At 44.6% G+C, this 20,073-nt stretch overlaps 1 protein-coding gene across 1 annotated transcript; it reads right to left on the reverse strand.

Moving 5' to 3' along the window:
- Nucleotides 1–2,929: 2,929 nt before the first annotated feature.
- DUSP5 (dual specificity phosphatase 5) lies at nt 2,930–17,653 on the reverse strand. The gene is made up of 4 exons (XM_073354396.1): nt 16,932–17,653; nt 12,106–12,248; nt 8,518–8,737; nt 2,930–4,563 (listed from the first exon to the last, which is right to left on the reverse strand). The coding sequence occupies exons 1-4, from the start codon at nt 17,323–17,325 to the stop codon at nt 4,163–4,165; spliced, it is 1,158 nt and encodes a 385-aa protein (XP_073210497.1). The 5' UTR covers nt 17,326–17,653; the 3' UTR covers nt 2,930–4,162.
- Nucleotides 17,654–20,073: the final 2,420 nt, after the last annotated feature.

Genomic DNA, 20,073 nt, shown 5'->3' on the forward strand with positions numbered 1-20,073 from the left:
ATTAGCACAGCCCCATGAAAAAGGGAGGCACTGGGTCACATTCCTCCTGGGTGGCACTCCATTGCCTTTCACTGAGTTATGCCTAGCGTGAATTTGGTCCTTTGAATTTTCAGTGCTGTGAGTGTTATCTTTAACATACAAATTACAATATTGGCAGAGAACCATGTTCATTCAGTTTTTATCTCCTGAAAATTGTCTCCAAGGGAAAGCAAGGAATTAAAAAATAAAAAAAACTAAAGTAGGTCACTCACAGGCTACGGCTTCTCTGCAAAAAGAGTGGAATTATAGCTAATTTGATGTAAAATCCCAGTGGAAACCAAGTGCAGGTCATTTTTAACTTTGATGTAGCTAGTCCAGTTCAACTCTAGACCCCTAACCTGGGGTTTACCTCAACGTAGCTAGTCAAGGTAAAAACTACAATGCCCTATCTATTTCCACTTGGATTTTACACTGAGATAACTAACTCACTGCAAAAATACACCTGTTTTCCAGTGAAAACAGCCTCAGTGGAGTAGCTTCTGCAATGAGAAGGCCCTTAATCATATAAATAGGGAAAAAATCTATTACCGCCATCCCCACAGAACAATAGAGACCTTCCTTAAAACCAGTTAATGAACATCAATGCGAGAGGTGCAAGAACTTTTACCAACCTCTCTCCATAGTCAGATTTCTAACCCTTTTAAAAGCCAGGGGAGTTGCTAGAGTGTGACCTGGATTGAAAAAAAAAAACAAACCACCTTATTGGCAAGTCAAACAACAGTTCCCAAAAGCTTTTCAGCATAGCTGTTGCTTGCAAGTTTCAAAGACCAAACTCAAAGGGGGTGGGGATAAGCATAGTGTTGCACTTGCTTACACCAGGTCTTGATTTGGCTCACTGTTAACAGGAGCTAAATCTCGCCTGCTCAGAGGGATTAACACGTATACCTCCTGAGCTGCAATGTGCGCTACTGGTACCATGTCATTAATGGCTCTAGAAGATAACAGCTTATGTTTATAAAGGATCCTTCTCCCACCAGGCCAAAACATGCCTCACCCAACCCCTGCTGTGCTAAAGAGGAAAAGGAAGTCTGATAGTGCCATTTGGAGAGAGGCTGAGACTCAGAAGGGGTGAAAAGCTCCAGACAGAAGGGACAGCACCAGTGAAAGAGTAGCCTTTGACTGTGGAGAGTCAGCAGGATCAGCCTCAGCCTGAGGTTGCTGAGCGTGGGTGAGCAGGGTGTGAATAGGATTTGGAGACAATAGGAAGCCAGTGTAAGTGTTGGAGTTTGGGGTAGAGGCAGAGAGTGAGACAGTTGTCTGGGACCTCTGGGGTTTAGAAAGCTGTGTCTACAGCAGCTGTGGAAGCGTCAACCAGGTACCAGTATGGAAACCAACAGATTGATTACGGGGAGGGAGAGGAGTGGCAAACAGAGGAAGACAATAGCTGTGCTGTAGTTCTTGCTTCTGGTGTAGAACAATAGTGTCCCAAACCATTTCTTGGCTTAGCTTTTTTCTGACAGCTTGTAGATGCATTTGCCAGTAGTAGCTCAGATTGGACATCACGCTTTCACTGGGGAACATAAAATCATCTTCTTTATGTGAGTCACTGGGGAGGGGGAGGAGAAAGTGGCCTTTAGCAAAGTGCCTAATGCACAAAGAATACGTACGCGCGGCCATATGGAGTTTTGAGCTAGGAGAAATACAAATGACTAATAATACTGCAGAGCTTTCGCGGGAGGCACGGGCTCTATTCCCTGCCTTGTCACTGACGCACACTGCGACCTCCAACAAATTATCTAACACTCTGGGCCTCGGTTTCCTCAGGTTGAAGGAACAGTTCTGGGCCCTCTCTCATAAAGCATTCTGACTGCCTCTGATGAAAGTTGCCATAAAGGCAAAGAGTTATTACTAGTACTTACATTAAGGCCAGAGTCAGAGACTCCAGCCAGTCGGGACAGAAGCAGCCAAAGGAGGGGAGCGAGGGTATAATGGGCCCCAGCTGGGGTCACCCCTTTATCCAGTACCCCACTGGACCCAGAACTGTGTGGAAGAGAACTCCCCCACTCTTAGACCACTAGGACCCAGGTGGTGGCTCCCTGCTGCTCCGTGGAGCCAGCCAGAGACTCCAGCTGGAAGGAGCAGAAACAGCCAAGGCAGGGATCTCTGGACATTCAGAGCTTTGACTTGACTTTTTCTGCCCTGAGCTGATTGGCTGTTTGTTCCAACCCTCCCCATCTCTTCACCTTAGATTCACTCCACCCCTGTCTGTCCGACCCTCTTCTTCCCCTGTGCCCTGTCCTTCATCCCCTTTCCCTTTAGTTTAGCCTCTCCTACAGATGGATAAGCCACACAGCATTTGGAGGGTCTGTAAAGGAGCCAAAACGTTAGATTCTGATAACTTGGAGAGAGCAGGGTGTAGTGCTGAGCCAGAAACATCTCCAGGGCAGCTTCATGGCAATTACCACTTGCAGCTGGTTCCAGGACAAGAAATGGCTCAGAGACTCTGACATTTCACATGAACTTCCGGTTCCAAAACATCATAAACCCACAGTTTGCTGTGTATTACATGTCCCTGTCCCCACCCCTTTGTGCTTGATTCACAGAACTCTTACAGCTCCCAAGGAGAGGACATAAGTCATTCAGTTGAAGATGTAAAAGGCTCATGGTTTTACTTTGTGAGTCCCCAGTTCAGTCCCTGCTCACAAACAAAATGGCAGCTGTCAACCAGGAGTGTTCCCACAAACCACCTGGAAATAAGCCACCGTGTTTCAGGCTTCTTAAATAAATACATACTTTTGGGGTCTTCTGCAGGTAGCCCAGGTGCTTTTACTCTCTCCTCTTTCAATATATCTGCTTCGGGGTTCCCATGGCCCAAGACTGCTTTCACTACACTCTGTGGCACAAGCTGTTTATGAGCCTAATGGACTTGTTGCAAGTAAAGCAAGCAGAATTTTTTCAACAGTTTTTCTTTTATTTGACACTCCATAAAAACATTTCAGTTTTTCTTTCACATTCACAAGATCTTCAGGGAATTATTGCTATTTCCCATATAAAAAAACAAAGGTCAACGGACAAAGCAGCAGCACATACCGAACTCCCTGCAGACACAGAAACTCAACACAAAAGACAGTCAGTCCCCTTGTGAGAGACAATTTTATCAGAAGAAACATTAGGTGGGAGTGACCCTACATATGACAGCAAGCCATGTAACACTGAACAAGACCACTTTTCTCCACATAGTACGAACCAGTAACACTTTGAAGGGGTCAGAGGATGGGGCTGAGACTTTTAGTCTAAATTCCATCAATTACAGTTTCAATGGATGGAAGAGTAACTTTGAGGAGGGTTAGATAGATGTTCAAGTATTATAGGGCAGTTCTTAAATAACAGATGAGATATAGTAGCTCAGCAGGATAGCCTGATCACTTCATTTAAAGTCCCTGGTTCTCTGTGTTAGGTAAAAGCACATACAGTACAAAGGCAAATGCAGAAACACAGGAAACGCCACACCTAAATAGATCGATGGTCCATGTAATTAAATATCTTGTCACAGAGAGTGGCCCAATGCCTGATGCTTCTGAGAAAGGTGAAAACCCACTGTAATGCCCCTGATTCTGCAATAATAAAATCACAAAGGGAAATTTCTTTCTAACCCCAGCTTCAGATCAGCTTAATCCCTGACGCATGAAAACAAACAACAAGAAAAAAGGCAAAACGAATATTAGAGTGCTTGCCTTCCCTGTCGTTTCAAGGATTGTGCTTTTCATTTGACTTGATCTTTCCTGATACAGTTGTTTATTGCTTACCCTTTAAACAAGGCTGTTACAATTTTTCAAAGAGACAGGAACTGAGAGACAGTTGTATGGGTCTGACCCGTTTACGTGGAAGGGGTTCCATTGTTCCCTAGGGGTCTGGAAGTACAGTAGTGGTTGCACTCTATTAAAAACTTAGAAAAGCAGTGTTGTTTTGTTTTTAAAGAGGACATTAAATCTTTAGAAAGCCAGCCCTGTGTACATCACTTTTGTTGGTAGTTAGTGTCCATATACACAAGTTTTCACCCACTATGACTATTCTGTTTTGGAATAAATCAGTGAGGCCTTCTGTATTGCACGTTCATGAAATGTTCTTATTGGAATCACAGTTGGTAACAAAGGAACATATTATTTCTAATTTCCAATAGAGCTTAGCATGATGAAGATGCAGTAATAGGACTAAGTTTTAGCTGATGGACAGGAGAACGAATGGGCACAGAACTCAAGACTGAGGTAGGAAATGTGTAACATGAGCCTTCAAAGTTTTTGCTTAAAGTCAGTTCTTCTGCAAAAAAAGACACAGCTTCTCTTTTGCATGAGGCAACAGGGGGACTAGGAGTGGAAGACAGGATCTCTGACTCATACTGTAGTAATTGGCCCATGAAACCAAAATTTGGTGAGATCAGACTCCTACGTTGTTTGATGTAATCAAATGCCTCCTCCAGGCGGAACTTTTTCGTTTTCATGAGATAAGCCATGCAGATGGTGGGGGAGCGTGAAATTCCGGCTTCACAGTGCACCAGGATTTTGCCTCCAGCTCGCCTCACGCAGTCTGGAAAGAAATAATTCATTACAGACATTAGTTCTCATTACGGACAAGAAGGATGCTGCAGTTCTCATTTCAAGGGACACTGAAAACAAAATGCATCATCTAGAAGAAGCCACATGTCCAGTCATCCAGGAGGAGGGTGAGTCCCCCTCTTATTTGATACACAAACAATTCATGATCAAGCAGAGATTAAAACAACAAGCAGAGATGGGTCTGAGTCAAAATACAGATTGGGATCTGCTTAAGAGCCGTCCCTTTGGCCCAAGCTCTAATTTTAAGAAGGCTTTTCCCCTTCTCTTCCGCAAAAAAATTAAATTATCTTTTCCTACAAAGACAAGGTGGAAAGTATCAGCAATTCCACAGCAATCAGAATGCTGTATTCGTTCAGCTTTGTGGGACAGAGTTTGGTACCCAACAGGCACTTGTATGATGCTGCCCTTGCAGCTAGCGTAACATTTTCTTTGTTAGTGCTCAAAGTCATCAATGCACGGGCCCAGTTCCGCTGTCCTAACCCCGAGAAAGCTGCAGTCATGCTCAGCAGGAGTTTCACTTGGGATAGGACTTCAGAATTGAGTTTGATTGGGTAAGTTCACCTGGGCAACTAGTGTTTTCAGAAACGATGAACCTGAACCTCACTTGGTTCTGAGACACAACATTACGCGTATTTGCCCTCATTTGACAGCTGTGTTGCAAAAATACCCCCAAAACACCAACCTACAAACCCACGTTAAATGGTCCCAAACTGGAAAATAGAAAGTTATTGGGTTTGCACTGGGCAAGTATCTCAACCCATCTTCGAAAGTCTCTCAGGGAGCTGTCGACCGCAGTGGGTGAAGATACAGAACTGAGGGTTCATCAACACAGCAAAAATGACTGTTATAACACAAAACTAGAGGAGAAATACAGCACCATAACAGAGCATGCACCTGTTTGCTGGCAGGGCAGAACTGCTGTATAATATGGCTGGGTCACTGCTATGTTATAGCAAGGTCTCTCAGCATTGCTGAGATAGGCTCTTAGCCAATGTGAAATACCATCTCTGTTCCCTTACCCGGATCTTTTTGGTACGCCGCCCCCTCTCCCCACACACACACACACTTACAGTTGTATGGGGATGCCAAGCTTGATTCCTGCGGCTTCCACCACAAAGTGCATAATAAATAGTATAAAGTCTCTAATTATAGCCCAGTTAAAGGATACTTGGACTTAAGTCAGGCTATAAATGGCTTGTGCAAACTACCATTTTCCACATCAGGAGGCATGGAGGTTACTCACACAACACAATTATTGTTATTAGATTAAAGAAAAATGCTTAAAATAAGCTCCTTCCATAAAAATCTAGTTTGAAAATAGAAATTCTCTGGTCAGGCTGGCTTGAGAAATATGTTCCCGAGTTTACTGAGAAATGGAACATGAGCGTGTGCTCTATACATAACCCTGAAACAACATAAAAAGCTGAACACGTTATCGTTTTCCTTTCCCCTTTTGTCATCTGATGAAGGACGAAATCCTCGGCAGTTGGTTAAATTTAGTTGTTGTACAAAATAATCTATGTGTGTGAACCGCTACAGAAATCTACAGTTCCCACTACGTTAGAAATAAAAAGGAAAACCAAAAGTTAAGCCATCCTCAAAGTGTTTGGCGAGTTCTAAGTGACTAAACTTCTACCAGAAGAGGGGGAAAATCATACTAAAAAATCCCTACTGATTGTGGTGCACTGGAGTTTCCCCTTAAAAATGTAAAAAGCCCCATAAGTCATCAGCACCAGAAAGCAATTAGAGGCTAGAAATATATGTTACAACCTGCAAGCTACCCCTCTCTTTTTAAGAGTCCGCTGAATCTGAATGACCCAACTAAACCACCAGCAACAGACAGGCAGAAAAAAAGAGAGACTTCATAATTAACTTTGTGATTCCTCTCTGTTTTCCTTTCAAATGTTATTGATAGCACAAGTCTCCACCCACAAGTCTACGCCCATCAACTCTGTGTTTTACATTGTGGCTTCCTTCTGTAGTGCTCCACAGAGTTAATTGCCATGCCATTAACCCTATCTAGGTCTGTCCAATATCCTGGGGGTGAGAGGGGAGGACTGGATCTTTCGGAAGGCCTCCCAATTTGATGCAAGACAGGGTTATTTAAAAGCAAAAGTTAAAGGGTGTGTCTACAGAGAGACAAAAAACCCTTAGCTGGCCTTGGTCAGCTGACTTGGGCTCACAGTCAACGCTGAAAAAATGCTGTTTAGATGCTCCCCCCGCCCAGGGTCCCAGAGCTCAGGCCCCGGCCCACGCCCAAAAGTCAACACAGTAATTTTCCCCCATGCCGTCCATGCCCGGTGAGCCCAAGCCAGCTGAGCCAGGCCTACCGCATGTGGGACACGGATCTTTTCTCCCTGTGCAGACATACCCTAAGTTACTAAGCACTTGTCTACACGTAAAATGCTCTAGCGGCACCAGTGCGTCAATGCAGCTGTGCCACTGTAGCACATCAGTGTAGACGCTGCCTACTCTGATGGAAAGGGTTCTCCCATTGGCATAGGCAATCCACCTCCCCGAAAGGCAGTAGCTAGGTCAATGGAAGAATTCCTCAGTCGACCTAGTGTTATCGGCACCGGGACTTAGGTCGGCTTAATGCCACCTCTCAGGGGTGTGGATTTCTCACCCTCCTGACTGAGATAGTTGATAGACCTAATTTTCTCATGTAGACTTGGCTTTAGTAATCAAAATGATTTAAAGGACAAAGCAAGGCCAAAATGGCTCTGCAATAATGTGGACGTGCTGTGTTTGTACAGCACCTGCCACAATGGGGTTCTGGTCCATGACTGGGACTCCTAGGCACTGCTGCAATACAAACAAATAAATAAATAAGCTAACCCTGCATTCACTAGGAATCATGGGCCTTATCCAAAGGCCAAGGAAGTCAGTGGGAGTCTTTCCATTAACATCAATAGGCTTTGTACAAGGCCCGATGTGCAGAAGACACCCCCATACGAAAGCTAGAAGAAAGACCATCGTCTTTGGAAACATTCCTTTATTGGGCTGAAATTACATGTGTGTTTGCTACAGTCTTACAGACACCGAATTATATAATATAACATGAGTTATATATATATATATATATATATAACTCATATAATTATCTCCAGCACCATCCCATTGCCCCTGCCCTACGCATGCCCGTGGTCTGTGCAACTTGATACCACTGAGTTGCTTTGTCCCGTCTTCCCCCTACAAAGCCAAATGTAAATCATATTTATCCTCAAATTCTGCTCTCTACACAAATCTGGAAGAGAGACCTGGAAAGAAACTATGCTCCCAGTCCACATTTTCCGTATTTGCCTGCTTTTAATTCATCTGATGATGAGAAAAAAATATCAGTCTAATTTTATACATGATTAAAATAAGCTTGGGCATTTGCAATGACATCTGGGAATGCATGAAAATAATTTGTGCTTTCCCTTTTCTAGGAATGTGTGTAAATTAGTTGCTGCATTTAGCTAGAAGAGATTTTTTCAAAATGGAATCTCATTTAAAAGAAAGAATGGTTAAATGCAGTTTTCCCTTTCAAAAGTTAATTTGTATGCCAATTCCATATGGATTTTGCACATAGATCTAGATTTAGTATTTAAACAGCAATTTTCATATTCAGACACAGATATAGATCTAGTTTTTAGGTGTGTTGTCTAGTGGTTAGGACAAGAGAAGGTGATCAGATTGCTGGGTACTTTACCACTGATTTATCATGAAACCTTAAACAAAATCCTTAACCACTCCATATGTCAATTTGCCCTTAAGTAAAATCAGTATAATACTTGACCGCATCATGGGCCTCTCATGATTTGAAAAGCGCTTTGAGTTCCTTGGCTGAAAGGTGCTATAGAAGTATAGAGTATTTGAGATTTTTTAAAATTCATTGACTCTTCAATCTTTTTTAAAGATACAGTAGAATAGCTATACCTACCAATGAAATCTATGGCTTCCTGGAAGTGAGAGCTGATGTCTGCCATGTGACTGTCCTCCACTGGGATCCATTTATAACAATATTGCTCTTTAAAGGACTCTGAACCTTTCCTGGAGACATTGAGCAAGGCTGTGATGTGCAGGTTGGCTAGGAACTCACACTTGGAAGCATGGTAGGCACTGCCAAGGTAAAGGAAAGGCAGGATTTCAACTGGACCACCCTAGAAGTTAAAGATAAAAATATGTTATTTTGCTTTTTCCCACCACCCCAAAGTGAGCTTTGTCTTACGTTATGGCAGAATCATTGAACAGAGAAATTCAGCAGAGCCAGCGTGGGTGCTGACTCCCTGTCTGGTGGTTTTAGATCCTGACCAGTGAATCATTGTAATGGCAGAGCCCACACAGAAAAAGGCTTTCATTTTCTTGTCCATCCACAGCTGAGGTCCGAAACCAGTTCCAGCCCACTCACACACATGATGTTTCTTGCTTTCTTTAAAGTGCTATGCTTCCCCTTAGAACTCACCCAAAGTGCTTTCATATGTGAAGCTAATTTCCCTGGAGAGTTTGCGGAGACAAAAAGGGTGCCATTTCAAAGCAGTGCACAAAGGTGCACACAGAAAACCAGTTTGTGCGATCAGTGCAGGGCTTGGAACCCACGCACACCAAGTATGTTAACAAGAAACCTCACAGTACCCAATTTGTAACCAAGAAAAAAAACCAAAAAACAACCCAACCCACCCCCCCCCCACACACACACACACTAGACTTCCGAATGCCTAGATGTGTGTGTTTATTGTATGGCTGCTTTGAAAGCAAACCTGAAAACATAAATGGATTGAAGAGTAAAGCACCTTTTTCACCCACACCTAAGAGAGACTTGCACAGTGACAGCTGGTGTCTGTTTGCAGAGCCTCCCCCGACCTCAGTGACAAAGCTTAGCTGCCTCCATTTCCTGCATGCCTAACAGCAGTAACATGGAGGCACAGAACTCTGCCACGTCATATGCACCGCACACTCACTGCTGCTGCTCTGGGCCACCCACAGCTTTCTGCCACCAGAGATGTAATTTCTGTTCCTTCTTCCACGAAAGGAAGTAAATAGTAGATGCGTGGGAAGGGGGGAAGAAAGGGAACAAAACCCAAAACACAGCCTAACAGAGAAGCATTTCAAAGACTCGGCAGGTAACTTTCCCATGGTGCGCTCACTGCACAGGACCTAGGCTGAGCGGCACTGCCTTCATTTGCAGTACGCTGAATACCTGCCTTAGTCTGGCTATTAATGCCGTTATTCAGCACATGCTGGGAAAGCGGCTGGAATGTGAGTGTTTTCCCTTTGCAGGTCACCTCGAGACACCCCCCAAAAGAGTGCCTTTTAGTCAATGTTTTGTTCAGCGGTAAAAAGGAATGAACATTCTCAGCCTGCTCAGGACAAAACCGGCCTCCAGGTTCAAGAAACAGAACACTACTGAACAAAATCAGCTCGACCCCAGACTGAGAGCTGTAATCAGAAGTGTTCCCCTGGGTGTGTTTGTTGGTGTGAGGATTTCCCCAGTGGAAATCCCACAAAGAGGAAGTACCACAGAGAAATTGATCTTCTAAACAATATACTATTCACAGAACCTAGTCCTCCCACTCTCACTCTTAAGAAGCCGTAGTGCATCAGACCAAAGGTCCCTCTAGCCCAGTATCTTGTCTTCCGACAGTGGCCAATGCCAGGTGCCCCCAGAGGGAATGAACAGAACAGGTAATCATCAAGTGATCCATCCCCTGTCGCCCATTCCCAGCTTCTAGCATATGAATAGCCCCAGTAATTTCAACTGGGCTACTAGGGGTCCCAATCCAACAAGATGCAGGGCACCCGCAGGTCCCTTTGGTGTCTTGTTCCTGTTAAAATGAATCTGCATCTGTTGCGGATTGCAGGAGTGGTTCCTTGCATGTCATCCAGGGCAGTAGCTCTCAACCTTTCCAGGCTACTCTACCCCTTTCAGGAGTCTGATTTGTCTTGTGTACCCCCAAGTTTCACCTGAAAAACTACTTGCTTATAAAATCACACATAAAAATACAAAAGTGTCACAGCGCACTATTACTGAAAAGTTGCTTACTTTCTCATTTTTACCATAGATTTACAAAATTAATCAACTGGAATATAAATATCGTACTTACATTTCAGAGCAGTATAAACAAATCATTGTCTGTATGAAATTTTAGTTTGTACTGACTTCACTATGTAGCCTGTTCTAAAACTAGGCAAATATCCAGATGAATTGATGTACCCCCTGGAAGACCCCGGTGTACCCGCCAGGGTATGTGTACCCCTAGTTGAGAACCACTGATACAGGGGACTGAAAAGCATTGGAGATCAAAGGTAGATAGATGCATAAGTCCTTAATGGCTGATGATACATGTGGCGGTTCTTTTCCTGTCCTTGCTTTAAGATTTAAGTCCCCTAGAGTGACATTTGTTGCTTAAGGATTTTGAAAAGGAAAGTCTCCTTTTGCCGACTGTGACGTACTTGCTAGTGTAATGAGAAAGTCAACAAAATATAATATTTGCGCTAGCTGCGTTGGTTTGTGGTTTTCCTTCTTTTGAAAACACTAGTACAAGGGTACTACTGAGCAGTATTTGGAACAGCTCTTTACTCGACATGTGGATTGCCGATTCACACTACAATGGCTTTTTTACTAGCACCCAGGTTTGTTTGCATCAGTAGTAGTATGCAGATATTTCACAAGGTAGATCGATAACAGATGCAGCTATCACTTGTGATCTACTTTGGGGCTTTAATTCAAGAGGCATCATGATTCCTTTGGCTGGCAGTACCTCCAGAGGAGTGGCCAAAGTTTCTCAGATCAAGATTTGGTTATTTCTCAGTGCGGGGGGGAGGGGGGGAAGAGGAAGAATCAGATATTTACAAATATTATTGTCCCAAGATACCACAAAGACTATCTTGCACATCTGGAATTATGGATTTTTTAAAAGTAAGACAGATGGTATTTTGCTTTTTTTCCTATTTCTTGGGATAAGTGAAAGCTCTCTCTGTGGGCTTAATCCTGTACCACGGAAGATAATGGGAGCAGAAGCTGGCTCTGTGAAAATATTACGTATCACACATATATGTATATTTGATATCATAAATAGTTAGATTCTAAGGTAACTAAATTGTAAGTTTTTTCCAACTTTTTTTTTTTTTTGCATAAATTGGAGGCGTTGCAAAAAGAGGACAGAGGATTCCCTACTGCCTTTCCCTTTAAACCCCTAAGAAATAACCTACAACTAATCTGAACCTCAGAAGTGCAGCAAATGCTATGTTCTCCTTATCCCTGTTTCCCTTCCCCTACAGCATTTGTCAGATCATTTTGAATGTGTTTGCTCTGTTAAATAGTATTTGCTGGCTCCAGTCCTGGTCTCAAGCCCTCAGCACTTAAGACCCCAGGAAAACAGGAAAAACCACAGACCCATTCTTTGACAGCTTAATTGAAGCACCAGATGAAAATAACAGAGTGAATAGTCAATTATAACAGGAAGCCCTGGAAAATGTCTATGTGGGGGAGGGGACAGGGAGAATTATTTACAGCTTCCCCTAAACACACCTGATCATAAGCCGGTTTGTGGTTGGTGCTCTGCTTCTCACAGTGGCTGTTGAGGTTTCTCTCCATTTCATTTCTCTCTGGGGAAATGGGTTTTACATCTACACAGCACTCAGGATATTGAGAGTAAAAGGTTTCATATCCCCCTAGGAAAAAACAGAGAGAGAAATATGAATTTTCAGGTTTCTGAAAATTTAGTTAATTAAGCTAGCTCAGAAGTTAAGCTTCCAATAAATCAGAATACTGCATAATAAATGACCACTCCCATGGGGTGTTCAATAACAAAGAAAGTTCCATTCAGTCAAAGAGTTTGTTTAAAAAGGCTTTGTGCTCTCAAAGAAAAACTGCACTATAGCTAACAATTATTAACTTGCTAAAAAGCTGATGGATACAGATTAAAACGGTTTGTGAATGTAAATCTGTTGAATCTGGCAAATATTAACTTCATGAGGACTAACCATTTAATGTATTTTATAAATTATCAGAATTTCTAGCACTTGAGACAGAAAAGGAGATTGCTAGCTACAGTTTTCATCCTCTTAATATCAATTATTACTCTATGCAGTGTGCCAACATAAATAACATAAATGAATTCCATATATTTGCATTTTTATATGAGTATAAACATATAGGAGGTGTTTGCACTGTGATGATTAATTACACAATCACAAGGGATTGAAAGTTAATGAAGATGTTTTGAATGAAATCGATCCATTAAATAACAGCCATAAAACTTAATGAAATCCTGGAATAGCCTTTGACAACTGGATAGCCTCACATGAGCTATTCTGCACCGTTTAAGTACAGTGTTATATTCACTGCGTTGCTAATGAAAAGGAATTAATCCTATTATTACATTGTAACTCAAAGTTTGTCATTAGCTAAACTGACATCTATTTCACCACTGTGAATATTCTGCACGTCACTTTCAAGCGTGAATGTGAACAGTTGGAACAGAAACCATTTAAAAGCCATTTTTTGTACTTTATTAATTGCACCTTTTAGTGAGTTTCCAGTAAAAGAAAAAAGGAAGAATAAGTCTTAACAGTAAATTTAATAATCCTCAGGAGTGTGGCCCTTAAGTAAATAAGGCCCCCAGACCAAATAAATGCAAGATATGCTTAGCTGACTTGCAACCGTTTATTACTACTATACACGATGTCAGTGCAGGGTACCACATTAATGGAATTCCTCAAGAACAAACAGAAGTGCTAAAGTTTTGAACGACTGCATAAGTAATATGGATGTATTCGCATGGTACAGTCATGCTGACATTTTAACCTGTGTCTCAGATGTCTAATAAAAAGGACATATGCTGAAATTCATGTTGCTCTTAATAACACGGGTGCTGGAGTTGCAATATTTTTTCTATTTTCTTCAATGGGCTTTAGATCAGGCCCTAGAAGAATAGTAATCCCATCCATTCATAATTCAGAAGTATACCTTTCCACCTACTGCAAGACAGTGCAACCCTTTGCCAGTGAGCACACAGTGAAAGTCACTAGGTCAGGAGGCAAATTAATAAATAAAATACAGGGCTTTAAAGGGGCTAATAAAACAATATCCAGGGCAAATAGTGTTGGCTCTTTAGGTAAGTATTACAAGCCCTCAAACTCACCCACAACCATGCCTTGAAATTGCCTCTCAAACCCCCTGCCTCTCAAAACAACCCATACGCCGGGCAAGGTTTTGATCAGTCTTCCTGATGGCCTTGCGTAGGAAGAATCTATGTTATTTATATATTTAACCATGATATCTATTTATGACCCATATTGTTGTTTTTCCTCTTGAATAAGCATAGAAATCCACCCAAGAGAAATCTAGGTATGTTTTCAACAGAGACACAGATTTCTCTTGGGCAGATTGTGGGTGCAGCCGGCAAATGGTTAATTGCAAGCCTTGGGGATCAAGATATTTGCAGACCATTCTTAAAATGAGTCATCCTCTCCCCCCCTCCCCAAACCTAACTTCCTTGAGGTCATTTCTGCAAATACTACATTGCTCATCATATTGAAGCACAGTACACATCTCTATTTTCATCAATCATTAACGTAATTCTTGTTATATGAAGCTAGTACCACTACCCAGTGGTAAGTGATTTATTGTTTTACCTTTCCATGACCCCCCCCCCCCCCCCCAGAAACTGCTCCTCCACACATGGAAGATCTGACACATTGAACTCCTAGAGCTAAACAAGTAAGGGAGGCTTACAAAAAACCCACCCAAACAGGCATGACGCTACTCAGTACTAAAAGCAATTCCCTATAGAATTGTACAGGGCACTGTGATTAGCTGACAAGAGTCTGACTCATGCCTCAATCGCATCATAACTCCCTGGTTAAGACCCCAATTAGCCACACTTTCCCCAGTGCCCCCTCTCTTCATGCCACCCCCTTGAATGGTAAACAAGGATGACAGGGAGAAAGGTTAAGAACGGTCTCTGGTCTCTCTTATGGCTCTTCGCATTTATGTCCTCACACTACAGTCAGATGATTTTTAACACAGTTCAAAATACAGACAGGCTTTAGGACAGCCTGCCTACCAAAGCCAGCTACAGCTTCCAGGAAAAAACCCCTCCAACAATCAACAGGATGATCCATTTCACATACCTGGGGTTAGGCAGCAATGTTAATGTTACTGAAAACAAAATTAAACTGTTTTCTGACCAGTGATCAGAGAGTTTCAAAAGTGATTCTTATTTCCCCCTGGCATTTCGGAAGAAGGCATCTTCGAGAACCACCATGACTTCTAAGGGTCTGTCTCCCTACTGAGTCAGCCTAGCTGCCCACTGAGTCAGCCTGGCTTGTTTCAAACCGCACCATTTCCTAAATGCTGCTACATATTTTATGTTCCTGCGTGGTGGACTCAAGCTTCCAGTGTGTTTACTGGAAATGAAACAGGGTTGAGGGGGAAAGAGGAAGAGAGTCTGTAGTTTTACTAATTAAGGGAAAGTACTTCTACACTGAGTGGATAGAAAACATTTTGCAATAAAACCCCTACATTTCACTCTTCCTCAGATATATTACATATCCCACAAACACAACTTCAAAGGGAGGGGCAGTGCATTAGGAGGGAAAAGATGGTCTCGTGGTTAAAACACAAGACTGAGAATCAGAAGATCTTGCTCTTTTCCCAGCTTTTCCTGAGTGACCTTGGACAAGTCACTTAACCTCTACCTCACAGGGGTGTTGAAAAGCTTAACATGGCATTCGGAAAATGCTTTGAGCTCACCCAAGGGAAGAGGATATAATATTACTACATATTCCCATCTCCGGTACAAGGGCCTTCCTTCAGCCTCGTACCACGGAATATATGCCTGTATCTCATGCAACTACACTCCTCTCTGTTGTGTTGTTCCTTATATGACGCACAAATTGCAATGAGGCTATGTGAACAGAAGAGCTGACCAGATTACCCTGTGGTCACTAAAAGATTACACTTCATGCTTATCAATGGGTTTGTAATTCACACAGACACCTATGATTTAAAACTTATCCGCTCCTCACTTACAAATGCCCTAGTTTCCCAGCATTTGCTGCAATCATTTATTTGTTTATTGGGAGGGATTGGAAGCCTTTTTCTTTGTTTTAAATTTCTACTTTACATTTTAAAATCCTTTCAGGAATAAAATCTTCTGCTGTTTTCTGGAATAGAAAACTGCAGTTTAAGAGCTGCAAAACCACAAGATGAAGTGTTACTGGAAAAGTATGGAACAGGGCTTCTGTTTCTTTACAGGGATCCCTCCCTCCCCTTTACTAACAGCATTGAGAAGAGCACAGGCAGACAGGATTTTTGAAAAAGGGAATGAAAAAGCAAGGATAAAAAAAGACAAAAGCGTTAGGAGGAGAAATGAAGGAGAAGGGTGAGCAGGGCGGACAGAAGAAAGGGCTGAGTGCTCATTTTTATTGTTTTATGACCCATGCATGACACAAAAGACAAACAAAAAGGAGCAATGAAAATGCTATAAATAGTCATTGGGAGTACTGTATTGGTGACATCAGCCACAGGATTCTCACACTGGGGCAATACTGCGGGCCCCAGGGAAGTCTTTATAGCACCGTTCTTCACAGATTACTTAGGTGTTCTCTGCTCTGCTGAACCCGGGAACAGACTACTTGGGGTTTGGGTTTTCAGTTACACGCAGGACTGAAATAATGTCTGACTGAGATAATTTCCACCATTGTAGAGGATTTCAGACACTCGGCAACACTGCCAAGCGAAATAATCCATTGTTCCCTTTTGATAGAAAGAGGAATTCATCACTGAAATAGGGCATGCAGGTTGGAAACAGCCCAGCATACTCTTACCTGTGTGACTCATTAACCCTGCAGATCGCTCAAATTCATATCCATGCTGAAGCCACCTCGTTCCATGGTAATGACCCCCCTCCCCACCCACCCACACACACGGTTCTTATTCCTCAAAAGGTGGCTTCGGCCACCCTAACATCAGCCCCTTAACTCACGTCTAGTTAGGGACAGACAGGCCGGGGTCTACCAGGGGGTGATTTGCAGGGCGGGGAAAATAAATGAAATGAAACTTCCGCGTGACCTCCCGTGTGTCAAATATTGCTCGTGCCCCCAGCCCAGGGGTGGATGCTGCGTATGTTGCTCTGCGGGGACCGCCGCTGTTACCTGGCTCCACTGGCCGGAGGCTTTTGTCGGATTTCGTCGCTAGAGAAATACCAGAGCGGGGCCGCTTTCCCTCCCTCCCCCTGCACTGCGCTCTCATCTCTCCCCTCCCCTCCCTTGTTTTCTATTCTACCCACCTCCCCCTACCTTCCTACGCCCCGATTCTCCCCCAGTTCCCCGGCCCACCGCCCCGCTGACCTTTCAGGAAGCAGACCCTGGCCCCGGCCTCCGGCAGGCTGGACAGCAGGGCGTTGAGGACGATCTGCGCCGTGCTCTCCTTCTTCAGCTTCTGCCAGTGCCCGGTGCCTTGATCCAGGACGACCACCGCCGCCAGCCGCGCCGCGGCCGCCCCTTCCCCCGGCAGCAGCAGCCGGGTGCGGGCCGCCTCGTCCGGCACCACGAAGTTGAGGGGCACGGGCCCGCCGCGGGCCCGGCGCATCACGACCGAATTGAGGTTGACATTGAGCGCTCCCCGCAGGCGGGAGGCCGAGTAGGACAGGTAGGGTCTGCAGTCCAGCACCAGGCAGCGGGAGGGCTCCTTCCGCAGGAGCTTCCGGAGCTGGCGGCAGTCGAGGGCCGCCACCTTCTTCATCGCGGTCTCCGGCCGCAGCCCCCCTGGGCTGAGCAGAGCCTCTCCTCGAGCGTCGCCAGCGGCGGATCAGGCTGCAATGAACTCGGGGGTGGTGGTGGGGGGGGGGTCTCGCTTTTGCGTGGCTTAAATTGAGGATGGGAAGAGAAGGGAGGGGGGTCCCCTCCGCTACAAGGGCCGGGGGCTTAAACGGGTTGGGCTCGAGCGGCTACAGCCGGTCCCCTGATCCCCCCTGCCTGCCGCTGCGGCGCGCCCGGCTCCGCCGTCGCATTTCCACCGGAGCAGCAGGGGATTCCGTTCGCCGGGGAGGAAATTTATCTGAATGGAACGCCGGCTCCTGACGGCACTGCCCATATAAGGAGAGTGACGCCACCAACGTTCTAAATATGGGCAACCCCCCCGCCCCCTCCACGCTGGGGCCACGGCCACTAAGGCGGGGTGCGGGGGAGGGAAGCGAGCCCCGCCCCCGTGAGCGGCGCCGGCGGGAAGGCAGAGGCGCTGCTCAGTAAAGAGTTAGTCAGAGCTGAGCAGAGGAAGTTGAAGAACGCCTCAGAAATTCTCCCGTCATCAGCCTCCTTCAACTCACTCATCACCGCGGGCCCCGCTGACTTAGTAATGAAAGCGAGGAAGCGGGATGGGGGGGGCAGAAAGGGGAGGAAGGGGGGGGCGGGCGGAGGTTGCTCACCTTTCTTAGAATCTGGCCCAGGGAGAAGGGGGAGGCTGCAAAGGGCTGCAGCTACCTCAGGGGGCTGGTTTTAAAACCGTAGCTAGTCTTCTGATGAAAGACACCCACAGGGATGTAAATCGACAGCCGGGCCCTGGTTACAGACATCAGGGCCGAGCCCTAAAGCAGAGGCAAAACTGATCGAAACTGTGGCCAAGTGCAAATGCTAGGAGGGGTACGCTACCCCCGTGAGAAGAGCCGATTTGTCGGCCTGCACCCCGGGGGTTGCAGCAACAGTGGTGGCTAAAAGCAAGGCAGACCCCCAGTGTAGACAAGGCCTAGGATACAGCACAGTCTGAGACAAATGGCAAAACACAGGGTAACGATCAAGGAGAATTAGTGGTAGGATAGGTTTGCAACGGGGAGGAGGTGGTGGAGGGGTGGGTACGACGTGTGGAAATACGTCAACCTCACCCCTTTTTTGCTTATTACTCTTATTTATACCACGACTAGATTCTAGATTGTAAACTCTTTGAGGCAGGGGACTTATTTTACACTCTGCAAATCACCTAGTACACTTGTGGAGGCTATAAGAATCATTATGTACTTAGATCATACCCTCTGAGACAGTATGGGTGAGGAGTGTATCTAGCACAGTGGTTCTCAACCTATTTACCATTGGGGGCCACGTCCAATACCACCTCTATGGCCCCGAAGGAGGTCACATGGGCCACAGCTGTGTGCTGATTGGGCCACAGGTTGAGGACCACTGACTAGTACAATGGGACCCCAGATCCTGACTGGGACCTCTAGACACTACCCCAGTACAAATAATAACCACCACTTAGGGCATCTGATGTGCCATTTTACTTCATTGTACATATGTTTTTTGTAAGATGACCAAATGGGCACTGGCAATACCTGAAACAACCGATACACAAAAGCATACGCTCAGAACCAAACTACAGCAGCCGCTAAAGATGATACGGACACTAATTCAAAACATTATGTATGTATGTCATTATTTAGCTGATGCCTCAAAAGTGTTCCAGGCAGCTCACAGAACATACTGACGATGCCGTCCCTAACCCAAACTGCTTAAATTTTAAATAGATAAGAAATTATAATCTACCTTCATTTTTTCAAATACTACAAATATACCAAAGTACAAGATTCATCCTAACGAACAAAATAAGTAAAGAGGGTTATGATAAAGGGATAGGAGGGGAAGCGATATATCTGTCTCCAGGGGGACTGCATTAGTCATATACCTCTGAAAAGTCAGCCCAAATTGCTTTCAATTTTTCAGGCATTCTCCTATGGAATGCCAGTTGTTCATTAGCTGTGAGGTCAGCCACATCAGCAAGCCACGTATCAGTGGTTGGTGGGGATCAACTTTTCCATTGTGTAGGATTAATTTTTTAGTGACAAAAGCTGCACATTGGAACAACACTGCCAGGTATCCTCCAGGTATCAGGAATATATTCAGAATGAACCTTAGGGGGGAAGGCTCTAGTTGAGCCTCCAATATCAAATTGGTCCTTTGACCTACCTCATACCAGAAGTTCTTGATACATAGATAAGATAGATTTTATGAAGTAGACAGACAACGTGCAAAGAAAATGTTTGAGGTGGTGTTAGGTACATGCTATGATTATTTTTATAGTACCCTCTTCCCCTGCCTCTTGTAAACTCTCCACATGCCCCAGATGCCTCCATCCACCCTGACAGGTTTCAGAGTAGCAGCCGAGTTAGTCTGTAGTCACAAAAAGAAAAGGAGTACTAGTGGCACCTTAGAGACTAACCAATTTATTTGAGCATAAGCTTTCGTGAGCTACAGCTCACTTCATCGGCTGCATTCAGTGGAAAAGTACTCCTTTCCATCCACCCTGACATTCCCCAAAACAGCCAGCCTTATGATGAGACCAAAACAGCCAGTCAGGCGGTGCCGATGATGATGAAAGTCTCTGGTGAGTGGGTCGAGGCTACATGCCCCTGCTACCTCTAGCAGCTTGAATGTAGGCAGGCTTTGCATTCCCAAAGCACCTTCTACCCCACAGTCTCAAAGCCTCATCCCCAACCCTGAG

This window comes from Lepidochelys kempii, chromosome 7 (genome assembly GCF_965140265.1).
Source record: "Lepidochelys kempii isolate rLepKem1 chromosome 7, rLepKem1.hap2, whole genome shotgun sequence".
Lineage (NCBI taxonomy): Eukaryota > Metazoa > Chordata > Testudines > Cheloniidae > Lepidochelys > Lepidochelys kempii.